This window comes from Ips typographus, linkage group LG16 (assembly GCF_016097725.1).
Source record: "Ips typographus isolate SLU linkage group LG16, UJ_Ityp_2.0, whole genome shotgun sequence".
Lineage (NCBI taxonomy): Eukaryota > Metazoa > Arthropoda > Insecta > Coleoptera > Curculionidae > Ips > Ips typographus.
In genome coordinates, this window is record NC_138437.1 from 7,570,108 (window position 1) to 7,587,391 (window position 17,284).

The 17,284-nt window shown below is 33.1% G+C and overlaps 1 protein-coding gene across 1 annotated transcript in view; it reads left to right on the forward strand.

The window, feature by feature from the left end:
• Nucleotides 1-10,769: 10,769 nt before the first annotated feature.
• The window catches only part of LOC145739002 (tyrosine-protein kinase Dnt-like), a 32,818-nt gene continuing 26,303 nt past the window's right edge, over nt 10,770-17,284 (forward strand). Inside the window, exon 1 of the mRNA XM_081994269.1 lies at nt 10,770-10,900. Coding sequence (XP_081850395.1) covers nt 10,786-10,900 — 115 coding nt within the window. The 5' untranslated portion in view covers nt 10,770-10,785. The remainder of the gene's footprint in view (nt 10,901-17,284) is intronic.

The following is a 17,284-nucleotide window of genomic DNA, read 5'->3' on the forward strand; positions in this document are numbered from 1 at the left end:
ACACTTTAATATGTTCCGTTGGTTTTATATATCGACGTGAAAGTTTGCCCCACTCTGTATTGTCAAGTCTTCAGAAGCACTGGTGTTATGAAGAAGCTCGTGCCTACGTCCGGATGTAACTCGACGGTTGCTGAAGAAATTCAGGATTTTGACGCATCGGCGTCACTTTCTTTTGCCTTGGTTTGTTGCACAATTGGATCCGAGTCACCCTAAATTTACACTTTCGATCGTCATCGGTCATTCCGTCCTGTTACGTCGTTTTACCGAATAATATTTGCTCTTTTGTTTAACCGGAACAATTTGCACAACTAGATCTAAAAATCTTCAAAATCAGGATTCAGATTCTTATCCGAGTGAAAGAAGAAAACCAACACAAAGCACGTTGGAGCAAATTAAGGGAAAGTATTGTAAGGACACTCCCAATCCTCTCACAATAGTCCATTTTCCATTAATTTGTTGCAAAGTTCACTCAAATCTTTTGACATGTTTTAAAAATCTTTTTATTATAGCCAAAAATGTCTTATTAAAATTAACCGTAATCAAATCTTATTTCTAATTAATATATACAATTATAGATAAAAAAAAACTTAATTCTATTTGAAGTGCTCCAATAGGGTGGATGCGGAGAAGAGGTAACAGGATTGTCTAGTTCTGTTAAGTACAGTGAAGTAATTATAGTCCACTTGTGTGGATTGTTTTTCCATTTCTTTTGCAGTTGTATTAGTTTGTCAGATATTATTTAGTCATGTTTGAATTAAATTGAAAAAATTGCTTTTTCTCGCATCTTATCTCGATAAAATTATGATTCTAAAAGAGCTTGTAACAAATGTATTTAATTATATAACTGTTTAACAAAAATCCATTGTTTTTGTTTAGAAAAATATGTGCTTGATACGAATCACCTTTTTGGTTAAATAGGCAATTAATTAATTAATATTAATTGAAACTATAGGGTTGTTATTGATTGTAAATGCACCCCAAAACCCCAACAAAGGCAAAAGTGTGCAGTTACCTGTTACCATCTGCTTTATGTAATTGGAGCGGAAATTGTAACCCTTCTTGTTCGTGGAACGCATTTTGGCCCCCCTATAATTTTGGTATACCGGATGTCTGACAAAAACTTTGTTTTTGGGTTTCTTTGTCATTGAATTCTCTGAAAACGTAAACAAATATGAGCTGTTGCCTACACCAATGATTGGGGTATTATAACCAGCAGTTCATTAAGCTGAGGATGATCTGCGAGCGTAATTTATAAGGACTGTTTCACGGTTAGGGTTAGACACTCGAAAATAATAGTAGTATGAGTCTAGGGTCGCGTTTCAGCCTTGTTAAACCTAATTTCTAGGTGTTAAGTTCGGAGGGTTTATCTCTAAAACAAAGGTCCTACTCGTGCCGGAATTAGGGCTTTTCAAACCACATTTTCGTATTGATGGACTTACAAAAGAATGCTTAGTAGGTTAATGCCAATGCAATTTAAAACACGTTACGGAACAATGGACAACAAGGTGTAACCATAATTAAAACATATGTCAACAGGACACCAAATCCGTCAGTAGCGAAGCAGCTTATAAATTATGCAAAACACTTTCCTATCGTTCCGAACATAATTTCTATTTAAAATTTTATCAAGTGACTCAACCGGCTGGTTTTTGTTGACCTTTATTTTGCTCAAGTGTAGATCCTGTTTGATATTTTTGGGCATTGCACTTTTTATTTACTTAATTATTAAGCTAATTAATGAAAGACTAATATCAATTAATCACTGAATTGAAAAAAAGCAAAAGGATCGTGCAATCATTTAGTAGCGTTTTTATTTGTGATTCCACACGAATAGGTTTAAACGACTTTCTAATTGAGACGTTTCATTAGTTTACTTAGAAGAATTGTAAATCAACACGAACTAAGGCTTTTTGTCTTTTAGGAAATCGGTATTCAAAAACTTCAGAACCTAAGACTCCGTTTTAGTATTTATTTTTATAAGTAAAGGATAGTTTGATAATGTAGGGAGTTTGACATTTGTCATCAGTATTGAAAAGATGTTCATTTAGGTCAGTAGTTGAGTTTGGTGGTTGACAAGTATTAGCGGATAATTTGTATTTTTGATTAGTTTTTGTCAGGGATGTAAAATTTTCGGAAAATTAAATTTATGGAAATTTTTCCAGAAAATTTTCGGTAATTTTCCGACAAAATTGGAAAATCTGTAAATTCAAAAATAATTAGATTTTTACATTTTTGTACTATTTTAACTTGAAGGTATTTAGTCAGTTGAGGTTCATTTTGAAAATAAAAAATGTTCACTTGACAATTCTAGTTTTTAATTTTTCAAAAGTCAAAAGGTGCGTGGTACCAAAAAAGTGTATAGAAGGTGAAAGTTGCATCCCATCGGTGGTAGAAACCTCAGATTTCTAACCTGAAAAGTTTCTGAGATATTGAGCAAAAACTGAAAAGAACGAGAGTCAACTTTGACGCCCTTTAGCGGCTAAACGGGGCAACTTAGTCATGCCCGCTCAACGTCACGTGATGCCCCATTCATCAGCTTTCTTTTGTTATACGGCGTATTTATACAGGGTGTTTCAAATAAGCGAGTTATAGACGATTTTCTGGAAAAGTGCACCAAAATTTTGCTCAAATTGGAAATTTCTGCTTTCGACGAGGGTGGTCAAAGTAAAGCTGCTAGAGCAAAAACAATTGAATATCGATACAAATATTTTACATCAAGTAAGCCTAGAATTTGATGTAGATTCCGAAAAATCGAATAAAAAATTATTAGTTTGGTTGGTTGCTCAAATTTGGGACACCCTGTATACTAATGGATTATCTAGGAATAAAGTATATGCAAATATTTACAAGATTCATATTTGGTTTTTTTTTTAAAAAAAATGAAAATTAATCAAGTTACAAGGATGTTAAAAATTCATTCAATCACCCTGTAACTACTCCATTGTATTGTCAATAACTCGATTATTTTATTATACCAATTTGTAGCCCTTGAAATTCTCTTTTGACCACACTGTATAGCGTTTTTACCTAAAACGTCGAAAAACTGAGTTATTTACTGTTAAAACTGAGTTGTTTGTTGTAAAGTTTGATTTTGACAGTTTTTACTGTGACAGCCCATAACTCTGTTATTTTGACGGTTACAAGGTGGTTCAATATAGCAATTTGTAGCCCTTGAAATTGTCTTTTGATCACCCTGTATACTATATATAGTAGAAATGTCACGCTACCGAAAGATTGAAGCTTTTATACCGGGAATGTGTTGTCCAGAAGGGAGAACATACAGAACATCTCTTCAATTAAATCAGATTACTATACTTTTAATCATTACATTAAGATGTCTGAAATTATCTCATTAGAATGCCTGATAAGTTTGACAATAACAATGACAAGTTTGACAGTTGTTTTCCCTATCAAGGAAAATTTTCATTTAAGCATAAAGTAATTTTCCGGTAAATTTCCAAAAATGGAAATTTTCCGACCCGAAAATGTTTACATCTCTGCTTTTTGTATACCAATAAGTTATATAAATTCCAATATTAACATACCCTGGAAATATGTTAAAAAACTAAATACACTTGCAACGCAAAATAACATACTTTACGTCACTCTGTTGCTGCTTAATAAACTTGACTAATTTAAAAACATTTAGGCTTGTTTTGTTAGTGACACTGTTATTATGCTCATCACATTTAAACCCAAAATATAGAATGAACTAGATCTTAGGCAGATAGTCATTAACACTAAGGCCTTCCCTCTGAAACAATAAGACAAGAAAGTTCGATTCGGAACCCGAACAATGAAATTAATTGCAGAAAGACCTACATAAGACAGTCCATAAAGAAGCTCTGGTGATACAGCAAACGATAAGGCTTGTCTTTCATTTGATTATATACAACACATGTTATTAAGCACCTTAGGGAGATTTATTATTCGATTAGTAACTTTAGATGTTGTTAGGTTCTTTCCATATATAGTTTTTTGGAATTAAAGTGGTTTTATTCCTGGTGGTGCACAAACATTATAAGAATGATGTAACGCTAATCAAAAGGGAGACCTTTAAAAAAACTGTAACGAAAGAGTCGGTTGAAGGAAGTCATCGACGTTAATATATAAAAGGGAAAAGAATGTCCGTCCCATTCTACTCGTAGCATAGTAAACTTTCTCTCGTGGAACTTTAGTAGGAAAGAAGCCATAAAGGGGGTCACGACTTGACATTGAATACCCACAGAAATAAGAGAACCAGTAACACCAATCGGTGCTTGCCAAAATTAGATTTGATTGAAGAACCACAAAAATTGTACTATGCAATCATTTTATTGAGATTCTTGTGGTTTGGTCAATTTTCGATTTTGCTGGAATTGTGTCAAATCATTAATGTGGTCTATTATACCATATCTTTATTTTCAGTTTTCTGTTTGTCCTGGCTATGATTTGCTTTTTTTCGACAAGTTTTGTAATCAGAAAATTGTAATGCAATAAGCATGATAGAAGAAAACCGTATTTTGTTATCCGGGATAATAAACACATTAGAAAGTTGCTGTAGTCGGAGGTATTATGCAGCTGATAGCTCATGCGACATTATTGTTAATCATCATGAGGGTACCAAATAAGTCGCAATATGAATATGTGGCAACCTCGAAAGTTTTTTGCAATTGTGACAAGTAATTATTATGCAACTTAAAATAGTTCTCCACACAAATGCCCACGCTGATTAGGAGAAAACTTAATTAATAATTTATGAGTTTGATATTTAGACTAGATGCATTTTAAAAGATGACTTTATAAAGTCTAAATATATTCAGCAGCTTTTGGTATAAATCAAATTAAGGTAAATAAACCATGGCTACATAACTCCTTTCACGAATATTAATTCTTCAGCTAATATGGTCGATAAAAATGATTACCTACTGTGTTACCATCCATCATTCATATTGCTACAGATGAACTAAATTTAATGTGCTTCATTTTATCACCGTCTTCTTCAAGGATTTTTCCTACTTTCCCATCTGGTGCAACCATTCGGGCAAACCCACCTCGGCAATCTTAATCTCGTTCGCAAATATGTCACGCTGTGTGTCATATATTGAAAAATTCAAATGACGCAAGTCACATTTTACTTTCGCTGCTCGTTTAAAGCCATGAACCCATATCGTTGTACCCGGATACGAGAAAGTAAGGAGGATTGCGTATTATGGAACAATGAACACAACTCGGGCTTGCAACAATTTAGATTTCTCTAAAATAGTGCAAGGCAATTAAGTGAAATTTGCAGCATTCAGTACACGAATCCGTATAGGAAGTCACGTGATTGGTTAAACCTTAACAAAAAATACAGGATGTCCGGAAAGAACAGCGAAATATTTTAGGAGCCGTTACTAGTGATTAGACAACAACATAAAGGTTTTTTTGTTCAATATTATCTTTGTAACCGTTGGCTCTATAAATTGAATGACAAACTGTCTTCCAAAAATTGACCCTATGAATTAACGCACACTCTGTAGTACATTAAAATAAACTGATACTGTAAATCATCAGTAAAACTGCATTTATGTAAGTCAATTAAAATCATTGTATAAGATATGTTACAATTTTCCCATACAAAGCATAAATCGTCAACAATACACGTATAATAAAATAAATCACTCAATTACTTCGTAACGCTAAGACAGAAGTCGAAAATGTAAATTAGACAGTTTTTCGCTTCAATTACTCGTGTCAAATTAATGAGAACTGTGATTAATATTCTAATCTGTGGCAATATCAAATATCGAACGCACATAAACATAATAATCTTGATAGAAAGAAGAAAGTGATACAGAAGACCGAGAGAGTAGGTCAGGCCAGATTGATTATAAAACATACAGATATGTATTATTTTCGAGTTGGAGATATTTAGAGTGTCCATAACAGGTTGAAGCTGCTTATCAGGTTTGATTTTTATTGTATTAGGGTTGATAAGGTTTGCCCGTTTTTGGTTGTTCTGTCAACTGAAACGTAAAAAGCATTTGAAGGTCAATTGAGGTGTCAAACACCTCATCTAACAATAATCGGTAGACAGTAGAAAGTTTAACGAACAAAATATGGTTAAGTCAAGGTCTTAGTCCGGTCGTTTTAGCCTTGAACATAAATTTCTTCGTGAAGAACTCACTAAGATAAAATTTTAAGATCCAATTATTAAGGGTAAATTAATAATTAAAAAGTAGTGGAACAGTAGTTGATTGATTATTGCAACGTTAGAATCTTTCTACAAAATTTTAGCAACTTTACCAGATTAAACCTGCAACATCATATAGGATGCGGATACTAACATGACCTAGATTTCCCCCAAAGCCAGTGTATTAGTTGTTCTTTTGCCGTGACAAGCACTTCACCGAAGAAGACCTGCTGTAGAAGTACCACGGCAATGGAACCATCACGTAGTACTTTCTTATTTTTCACGTCCTGTGGCTATTCCACGACGCTATACAAGTTTTAATTCATCGATTACCCACTCCTTTACAGATTTCGGACGCATTTCTATCTAAAGTAAACCACCTAAAGATTGGGCTGTACCTTACAGCTTAAGTGCATCAGGTGCACGTCACAGTCTGATGACCACATTCCCTGGCAAACGGCTTTTTGTGTCCCAATTTCGCTCTTCACTTTATGCAAATTTCATATTAATTCCTAACAGGTGTAGCAAGTTTCCTAAGTAGAGTCTGGATTAACTGGATCAACCGGAGCAATCCAGAAAACTACTAAGCCCGCCTAATTTGCCTTAAATTAGGCGATAAACAATATTTAATCTCTATTTATTACTTCTAGTTTGGAGTCAGCTTTTAATGTTAAAATCTTCACTTTGCTATATTGATAAGGTTTCAATTAAACAACCGGGTTCTAGATAAAAACTAGACCAAAAGAAACTGTCAACTTTAGGAGAAAGTGTTCAGACGATATCTCTTACATGCACGTATTAATGATTTTAATGTTGTGAGAGTTACAACTCTGTTTTGGTTTTGTAAATGTTTGAAATGAGCTTAGTTTGACCATACGCAACTTTAGAAACGTATGAAAATTACGCAAATGAGTTAAAAATGGCCTTTCTAGCTCTTCACGTTACCGAGATATTGAATTTCAAAAAGTACCTAAAAAACCTCTCTAATACCCCCCCATTCTTTCAATTTTTTTGAAAAGTGAAAAATTTTAAAGTGCTTTTTTTGTGCTTATTTCACCTAATTTAAGGTTCTTTTGTATAAATATGCCCTTTGCTGTGCATTGGAACCCTTATAGAGCAAAATAAAAATTTGCCAAAATTGCACTTTTGACAAAAATTTAATTTTTCGACTTTTTGAAAAATCGTAGCTCTTCTATTTGAAGTCGCAGGAAATTCGTTCCAACGCCATTAGAAAAAGCATAAAATATACTACAAAATGAGTTAAAAATGGCCTCTGTAGCTCCTCCCGTTACCGAGATATTGAATTTCAAAAAGTACCTAAAAAACCTCTCTAATACCCCCCCATTCTTTCAATTTTTTTGAAAAGTGAAAAATTTTAAAGTGCTTTTTTTGTGCTTATTTCACCTAACTTAAGGTTCTTTTGTATAAATATGCCCTTTGCTGTGCATTGGAACCCTTATAGAGCAAAATAAAAATTTGCCAAAATTGCACTTTTGACAAAAATTTAATTTTTCGACTTTTTGAAAAATCGTAGCTCTTTTATTTAAATTCGCAGGAAATTCGTTCCAACGCCATTCGAAAAAGCATAAAAAATACTACAAAATGAGTTAAAAATGGCCTCTCTAGCTCTTCACGTTACCGAGATATTGAATTTCCAAAAGTGCCCACAAATTGTATAGGGTTCTGTGCTATAAATTGTTGATAACGTAATCAAAGTTTTTCAGAGTTCTAGTTAGCCAGTAAAATTGAGAAAAACTAAAAATCAATAAACGTGAAAAATATAAAAAACATGCACGGAGTGTTGAAATGGTCTTACTGTGCCAAGTAAAACAAAAAATTATGTTGAATAAGCAACATACTAAAAACGTCTACATTATACATATTAATTAGATGTAATGATCAAAATATTGCTGCTTGAACACGCTAGGCTCCTAGTTGCATACCTTCACGCTACTGTGTTTTAGATCCAAGGGGGTAATTGGGATAAAATTAAATTTGTAATTGTGAAGAAGATGAAGAAAATGCAATGTTACAGAAAAAACAACATAGTGAACGAGGTGAAGGTAACGACTTTGTCTTGGTGGGTAAAAATAAACTTTCTTCTCGACCCATACTAAGAGACATTGGCCTTGAAATCGACGAAAAAGTTGACCATGAAAGTGATTTCAGTAGTGTAATTTCGAAGCAAACAAAGGACCATCCGTCCTGTCTTCATGCTTCATTGCTTCGGAAGACATTTTTACTGAGTGGGTGGGGCCTGACCAGGATAAACCACCCACCAATAAGAAAGTGAAAATGCTAATTTATATCTAAAAGCGATTTCGTAATGAGTCATTGAACATAAACACAGTACAATTAAGTACATATAGCACGGCATTTACCCAAATATTATAATTGAGTCATCCAAACTTTCTCGACCCGGATTTAAATAATTATTTTTCTTATTTGCAATGAATGAAAATTTAAATACAAAAGCTCCACCAATTTCCTCTCATTCTAATTCGTACATGGCGCATTGTGCTACTCATTTATGTCATCATACCAGCTTAAGCAGATAACGGCATACTTCAAAGACTTACGGTCCTAGTGTCAAAATGTTTCAATTTACGGCACAGACTTATTTCTTTTCTATCTCATTTACTGGAGAAATGAACTGGAAAAATATTACGCTCTTTAATTACCGCATTTCCGGTATAAACGCAAATCAATTTGATTACAAGGTTTCTTACCCTTTGGTTCCCTAATTGCTAGGAAATTTGGTTCGAATATTAATTACCAAAAAGGCTTCCTTCAATCACTCAGTAAAGTCACGAATTCATAAAATACAAACAAATTCCTGCTTACCACTAGTCCTAAAGGAAAAGTATCGATTGCCTAGAAAATATATGTAATACAAGTTATTGTCGGGCTGCAATATATTTAGCCGGCTATAAACATTAATAATTGCCTCAATGGTAATAAATAAGGTTTTGAGCTGATCGATATGAGAGCAGGAATGAGATATGGCACTTTTTGACTGAAAGTGTGAAATAATTCACGCAGAGCAAAAATTTTACAAGTTTATTAGCATTTTTGCTGTAGGTTTAGAGAGTGAAAGATAATTACACTGTTCCTCATCTGTTTGCACTTGAATTTCGAAACGCTATGACCCACAGACCCTGTAATTTTTACGAAACATATGGCAAGCAGAGCTATATGAAAGTAAGACCTAAACAACAATAAAACTCGACATTCTCCCGCATTAAAAGCTTTGAGAATCATTTTTTTCTAAAAGAAACTCTAAAAAGAAAATTGAAGTTAGAGAATTCTTTTCGGACAAACTTTATTAAAATCCTGATTCAAGGAAAGTATTTTAGAAAACTTTCTCTCAAAACTTGGCTTGTTCACCTTATGTTATTTTAGTCTTGCACGTTCGGCACCTGCCATCAGAATATGTTTTTTAATTATGCTCATATCTAGTGAAATGGGCCGTGGTTCATTATGGTTTTACGATCGAGCTGAAAAGGAGGCGAAAAAATATTCCATTGAAGCTCATAAATATATTTTAATCATATTAGAGCTGCGATTTCTCATTTCTGCTATTGCAGATTTTAGCTTCGAGTTTCGCCTTTGTCCAATATTGCCTTAACTCTGGATTTCTATGAAGTAATTATAATATGGTTTTCTCCCGGTACAACTAGCAATACGGAAATTAACTCTTTGAACTTTGTTTAAAGAGTTAATCAGTGACGAAGTCGATTTACGCTGAGATTAGTTCAGGAAAAATATTTCCATATTTCCGTTTTACCGGCGACAGAAACAAGAAAACAGGTAACACGAAAATATTAAAAACTTTCCCTACTTTCAAAATGCTGAAAGGAAATATTAAGTCTTATTCGACTGCATATGTCACTTTCCAAGTTCAATTTACCAAGGCAATATTCGCTTTTTAGGGAACATCAGACTCGAACACGGTACATTTGTCTTTGTGTGTGATTTCATTTAAAATCACATTGAGGGGTAAAGGTAAAAATTTCAGGCTGACAATCTAAGAAAAAAAAATTTAAAAGAAAACTATGTCAATCTGCTCTGTGTATATGGCGATTTATTGAATAAAACAGATTTCACTCAGCGATTTATCCCAAAAAAGTTTAGGAGAAAAACGTACAAAAAATAGGACAGAAAGCAAATCTTTGTTAGTTGTTTTATTTAATAGAAAAATAAATGTGAATTATGAGACAAAACTATAACTTATTAATTAATCAACAAGCCACAATTTACAGCCAAAGAGTACCATAATGAATGTTTTTAATTCACCATAAAGTACAGATGGTACTACAGCTCTATTTGATTGCAATGTGTACCGGGAGAATAGAGATAAAAAGTTGAGCCATGAGCAAATCTGCAGAGCCATCGAATTTTCGTCACATCACAATCCTCAAAGAGAGGGGTTTGCCATTTTATCCGGAACAAAACCAACTGTTGCCGGGCTTATTTCTGGATGGGCATAAATCCTGGAAAAATGGCAATAACAATAATTGTCGAGTATGCGTGGACACTTCGACCTGTCGAATGCGCTCCCGAAATGATGTTTACAACGCTCTATCCGTCGCGACGCTCAAAACGCTCAGTGTGCTCTCGGATGTTCCAACATGCGGCTTAGAGCCCTCACCCTATCGCTGCTCTCTGCGATCGTTTTGCTCTACGGAAAGACACGTGCTCACATGAACTTTTTTATTACCGAAAAAGAGGTTTGGAAGTTATTGGGTAAGTGATTTTAAGTAATTTACACAGTCTCTATGAGAAACAGTATAAAAGCTTAATTTTTCATTTAACTTCTATGCGAAATGTATGTGCCGGTTTAGGGGGAAAGTAAAGCATGAAAATGGATTTTTCGTTTCAAAGATTCGGTTTGACATGAACGATTTCCCACATTCAGCCAGACGAGCTTTAATGAAGAACCTTTAAGCTTTCAAAAACGATAAACTCATTTTATTCCAACTTTACTGAATTCAGGTTACATTTATTATTTTGTATGTTTTTATATAATGTGACGTACAAAATACGAAATAAAAATGGTTTTACAGACACAAAGCCTCTTTATAATAAAAGTGATCTATAAAATGTTGTATGATTGCTGTAAATATAAATTATGAGGGGTTTTAGAAGAAATGTGGAGTTAAAGACCAACAAAGAAAATTAATTACCTGAATTGCTTACTTTGTTTTTAAATACGGTTTTGTATGACTTCTTCCAAGTTTGTAAAAATTGCTATTATACATCACTCACATTATATACAAATCGTAAACAGTCTTCGGTAGACGTTAATAATGATTTTAACATAATGACCCAAGTTTGTCGATTTTGAACTTCGACCATCTGGATGTGATCTGAAATCAAAATTAGGAAGTCCAATTATTAGCAATATGGCTTTTGGTTTAATTCAGAATTATTGCCACCAAAATAAGCTAATTTCCTTCAGGAGCACAAAGCATTATTTCACCAGAATCACCCAAAATTAACCTGTTTGAATATGGAATTACCGAGTTTATTGGAGCGTTTGATGTCCAGAATAGAATTTGACTAATAGGTTATGAATATCAGCTTTATAGTGGACAAGTCGGGCATAGTTTTGCTTAATGTTTATCACAAATTGGATATTGTCCGGAAACAATGGCAATCTTGTTTTTTTCACCTAGTGCATTGTCCTAACCCTAGTTGAGATATTAATGATAATTGTGCATTGGCATTTTTACATTCGTTGGTAAAATTATGTATCCATTTATAACATTCGAAACATTTGCTCTGTTTATACTTAAATTAAATAAACGCTGTTACATTACTTTCGGACCTGTCTATCAAACGTAATTTCGAACCGCAAACCCTTTTAAAATCGTAAATCTATCGATAAAAACTTAATAAAGCTCCGCTCTAAAACTGAGTCATTCGAAAATCGCCTTCAAAAACGGTAAATCGTTTCAAGTTTGTGCAGGCATTTATGAGGAAGTTTACGTCAAGCTGAACGTACACATAAACAAGCAGAATCAAAAAGTAATGTATTAAATCGAAGGTAATACGTGGGAAATATTATTTTCCTTATCTGGAGAAAAGCACCCTTGTTTGTATTTATTCAAGGTGTTATTGGAAATCCATTACAGTTAATAAAGCTAAAATGTTTGTCGTTGTGTTTAACAGTAAAAGTTTCTAATACAAGTTATTTTAAACTTGATTAATAAATACGGCACAAAACTTATTTTCTACCCGCAAAGATCTAATTTACAGTAAATATTTTCCTCTTTGCGGTTTTAAAAGCGAAACATATAAGTTACCTACCTGTTTCAAAGTAAAAGGCCGCCATAAAAGAGCAGAACATTAAAAACGCGAGATTCCTTAAATTTAATGTAACTTCACACTTAACCCCAGTTTTATAGAGGCTCTTTATTAAATTTTCTTGTACTATGCCTTAACAATGTAGCGCGAATGCACTCGGTTTATTTCAATGAACGAGTAAATTAAAGAAGTTGGAGGCAAAAATTCGCGGCAACTGAGTGATGGAAACATTGGCCTGGAACTTTTAATGTTCCCGAACTTCTCTCAGTTTTCCAAGCGAAAAAATATACATAGTTCCCTTTCCTTGAAAGGTGCCCGAACTTTACGATGTTTCATTTTCTTTTTGAACGGAAATTTCATGCAAGCTCAGTTTACGAAATAGTTTTCTTATATTTATTATAGCTCAACCTGGCATCATTGTCAGATTTTTTATTGACAGCTCAAATTTTTGTCTGACTGATGTCGTTTGTTCACACGTGACTTTTACATGGCACCTAACCTTTTATATCATATAATTATCTTGACCTTCTACTTTTTTATTCTATGCAATATACATTCTTTTAGAAACAAGATAAACATTTTCAACATACTTTCACGTAAATATTAATAGAGGAAAATATCAAAGAGCGGCAAAAAAAGAAATTAACTTGGCGTTTGCTGGTTGGAAGCAACACAATGTGGAGTGGAAATTAAAAGGGCTCCCATGGAAACAAGAAGCTCCCAAAACGAACGTATCAATTTACAGACACTGAAGCAAAATAAAGGGAATAGAAAACAAGTCATTAAAATTGGCCAAATGGCAATCTTGTTCTCAAACGACTGTTAAGACGAGGACGAGAGCTGAAATATCCGGAGCCTGTAAAATTGCCTCTAGATATAATTAAGGAGGGCTAAAGGACGTATTTTGTCACTCTCGGAAAACCTTGTTAATGTGTAATTTCATAATTATCGCGGATTTATGTATAAACGAGAGGGGAGATCGTGTTGATTCTCTGTTTGGCAAGAAGCTTTATCCGGTTCATAACAAAAGATGAGTAATAAAAATTTTACTTATATATGTTACATTATAATTTGAATGGACTTAGTGAAAATTTTAGGAAAAGATCGATCCTAATTATAGGGGGAGCTTTTAAACTTGTTCAAAGTGCTTCGAAATATAATTTATACCCCATAATATCTTGGTATATTAACAGTCTAGCTGAGCACTGAACAGGAATTTGATATTCGCTACCAGCAGGTTAAGAGCTTTTGTTAGATTTTAAAGCGCTCCACCGACATTTTGGCAAATTAAAAGTTTAATTGCGTGATTAAAGTCATGTATTGGGGAGCGAAACTTCCTAGAAAGTAAAAATAACTCGAGGAAAATTGTTAAATTTTAATTGGCTTCTGCAAGGAGAACGCTAAATAAGCCGTGGAGATACAAATAACCCTTTCAAGTTAAAATACAACCCTTGCTTTAAATTTATTTCATTTTAGCCTATTCCATCGTATGCTGTTCCACCAATTATTTATTTCTTCGTTAATTAAACTGCTCTAAGCAAATGATCGGTTTATCCAACAAATTTACAAAAACTATATACACTTCTAAATAGGTCGTATATCCTATCTCTTCCACTCTCAAACAATAATAGTTTGCCGCTTGCTTTTAGAATACAATAAACACAATAGGCATTATACACTGCCAGATAGGTAGCAACTCCATATTCATTGTCTAGAAGTATATTAAATCTGTTACCTGAACCTCAACGCTCCTCTTAATTGAAATTCTCAACAAAAAAAAAAACGCTTTGTCAATATTCCTTCAAAATTAATATGTAGATTCGCTATTGTCTTTAAACTTTCAAAAGCCCAAAAGGGCCATCCTTTATTCATTACATTTTTGTACTTCGAGTGGCTTCTGCACTGATTTCAAACTTCTTGGTTCCCCAATATAAAAGTTAATTACTGTAGAGGCTAATTAATCTTAGTTGTTAACACGTAAATCTAAATCCTTTCAGAAAAGTTCAGCGAAATTTTTATTTTTCGTTTTATGCAAATATTTAGTAAGGAAATTACGTAAACAATGTTCTTGATCATTTTTTAAGTTAAGACCGACACCCAGAGTTCAAAATTCGTGACAGAAATTTTTATTACTAGAAATCTACTAAATGAAAAGTTTTATACAGGGTGGTCCAGTTTTAAATGTCAATAATTCACCAACCCATAGCCAATTAAAAAATAAGTTGACATTCATTATGTCATTTTCCTGAAAAGTGCTTCTTAAGGAAAATACAGTCCTTCAAATTTCTGTTAATCGTTTTTTTTCTCATAACTGTCAGACCGTTGGAGCAATATTGATCAAATTTGGAACAAGCACTTTATTACACGTTATTATGGTCAAAAACCCAAAACTAACCCAACCCAACTTAAAAATTGTCTTGGAAACGGAAAATTCACTTAAGAAGTTTAAAAAATATTATTGTAGCCAGTTTTCATAGTTTCCAGACAAACTAAAAGACTTTAGTTTTGAAAATTGAATTAGAAAAGATAAAAATTGTGTTTGTAACCAGTTTTCATGCAAATCGAGAGACTTTAATACTAAAAATTGACTTGTAGACATAAAAACTACTTTTTCAAGAATTTGTTACAACAAATTCATACATTTAAACCTTAAAAATTGACTTGAACCCCAAAATGTGACTGAACTAATGAAAAGTGACATCAGAAGCTTAAAATTTGCATTTGAAGTAAGTTTTCAAAATTTGAAGAAAAATTTCAATATTTTAGTCTTGAAAATAGTCTTAGATGCAGGACATTGACATTAGATTCATGAAAATTGTCTTGAAAACTAACTTTTCGTGCTGTTTACTTTGCTTTTCATTTTCTTCGAATTCTGGACTATTTTTAGTGCTTCAAAACTGCTTTCAGCTTGGAAAATCGAGTTTCAAGACTATCTTCACCAAGTTATTGACATAGCAAACTTAAAAAACAATTTTTACATTCTTCATAGACTTAAAATGGCATTCGAAGCTTTGTCACTATTAAATCGACTTCTAGACACCTCAGTGCTAAAAATTCGGGTGTTTCTTAATAAACTATACTGTTTTTAGTGTTTTAAGGCTGTTTTCAGTGCCTCAAATCGAGTTTCAAGACTACCTTTACAAAGTTTTTGACTTATCAGGCCTAAAAGCTAGTTTATCCACTGACCATAATCTTGAAAATGTTATTTCAAGCTTCTTCACTATTAAATTGACTTCTACACTCATAGGTGTAATGAATTGTAGCATCTCTAAGAAATTCAGACTGTTTCTAGTGCTTTTTAAGGCTGAAAAATCGAGTTTAAGACTATTTCTAAAAGTCAAGTTTCTTCAGTAATAAAAGTAAAAAATTTTGGTACCAAATGCTACAATAATAGTCTTGAGAACTAATTTTTAGAAATAAAATAGTCTTGAAAATATACTTTTGGACTCTCTTTAGTCCTAGTAAGGTCCGTTCTAGAATTAAAAGTCAACTTTTATATTATTTTTAGTAGTAAAAAATGAGTTTCATGCACAATACAATCTTTGTCTTGATTTCCGGACTTTTTTTAGTTCTTGAATGCCAGTTTCAGACACTCAACCAGGATGGCAGTCTGAGAAAGCGAATCATAAGACCATTCCTAATAGTAAAAAGCAAGTTTTTAGACTATTCAGTACAAATTTGGACTTTCACAAGTCTTGGATGTTCAGCTTTAAACTAGAAAACGATTTTTTAAATTGAAATTTGGAGGACTGTATCTTCCTTAGGAAACGTTTTTCAGAAAAACGACACAATGCAAGTGAACTTTTTTTTTGATTGGCTATCAAAGGGTGAATTATTGACACTTAAAACTGGACCACCCTGTATAATATAAAAAAATTTAATTCATTCAAATTGACATAGTTATACCATACGAGTACAACTGGGTATGTACAAGGTGTTTGAAATTTTATAGGTATTACAAATTATTTCAGCAATTTTCAAATGATCAGATCAGTAATAATCTTTGTTTCCTGGGCTTGAAAGATATTATTCCAACAGGACGAAACGGAAAGTCTACTAAATTCTTTGAGACTATATTTTATGTATCAATAAAAGTAATTATATGCTTGGTTTGTATGTGATTGAAGAGTATATAAAACAAGTACAATTTTGGACTTTCTGTCACGTTAGAGTGAGATTTATCATGCAAAACTCGATTTCTTCAGTTATTGCCTTAATAATAATAATAGCAGAACTAAAAAAATAAAAAAGCTTGTGTGTGTTTGTGTTAGAAAATTCATGTTAACTATCCACTCAATCAAAAAAGTTAAGTTTGTTTTATTCAATAAGCTAAGTGCAGAATGATTCCCTTAAAAGCAGATCAACAAAATGAAAACCGGAAAGTCATTGTTAACAACAAACTAATTAACAAGGACTAACTAAGTTGATATCATGTCCTGGAAATCCAGGTAATTGTTTGCAATGTGAAGCCGGAAAACGCATTTCTGCAATTGAGTTCTAAGTTAACATCATCTGGATGTGATGGGATCAAATTTAGGAAGCTCAGCTATTTGTTCGCTGTCGGTTTAATTAGATTAATTAAAATTGTGTTCGCTGATAAATTTTTCGCAGGCGAATTTATTTTTGCCTGATAAATATTAAACGGAATACGTTATGTGGATAATAGCAGTTTTCAATAACAAATAACAAGCTGAAAAGTATCCTGTATAATCGGAACAATTTCTCGAGAAGAGTTTACGCTTAAACTTTATCTCCGGCATAATTTGCGAATACGTTCCCGATGCATTTAAAATACGGCGAGCTCATCCGAGACGTTTTTAT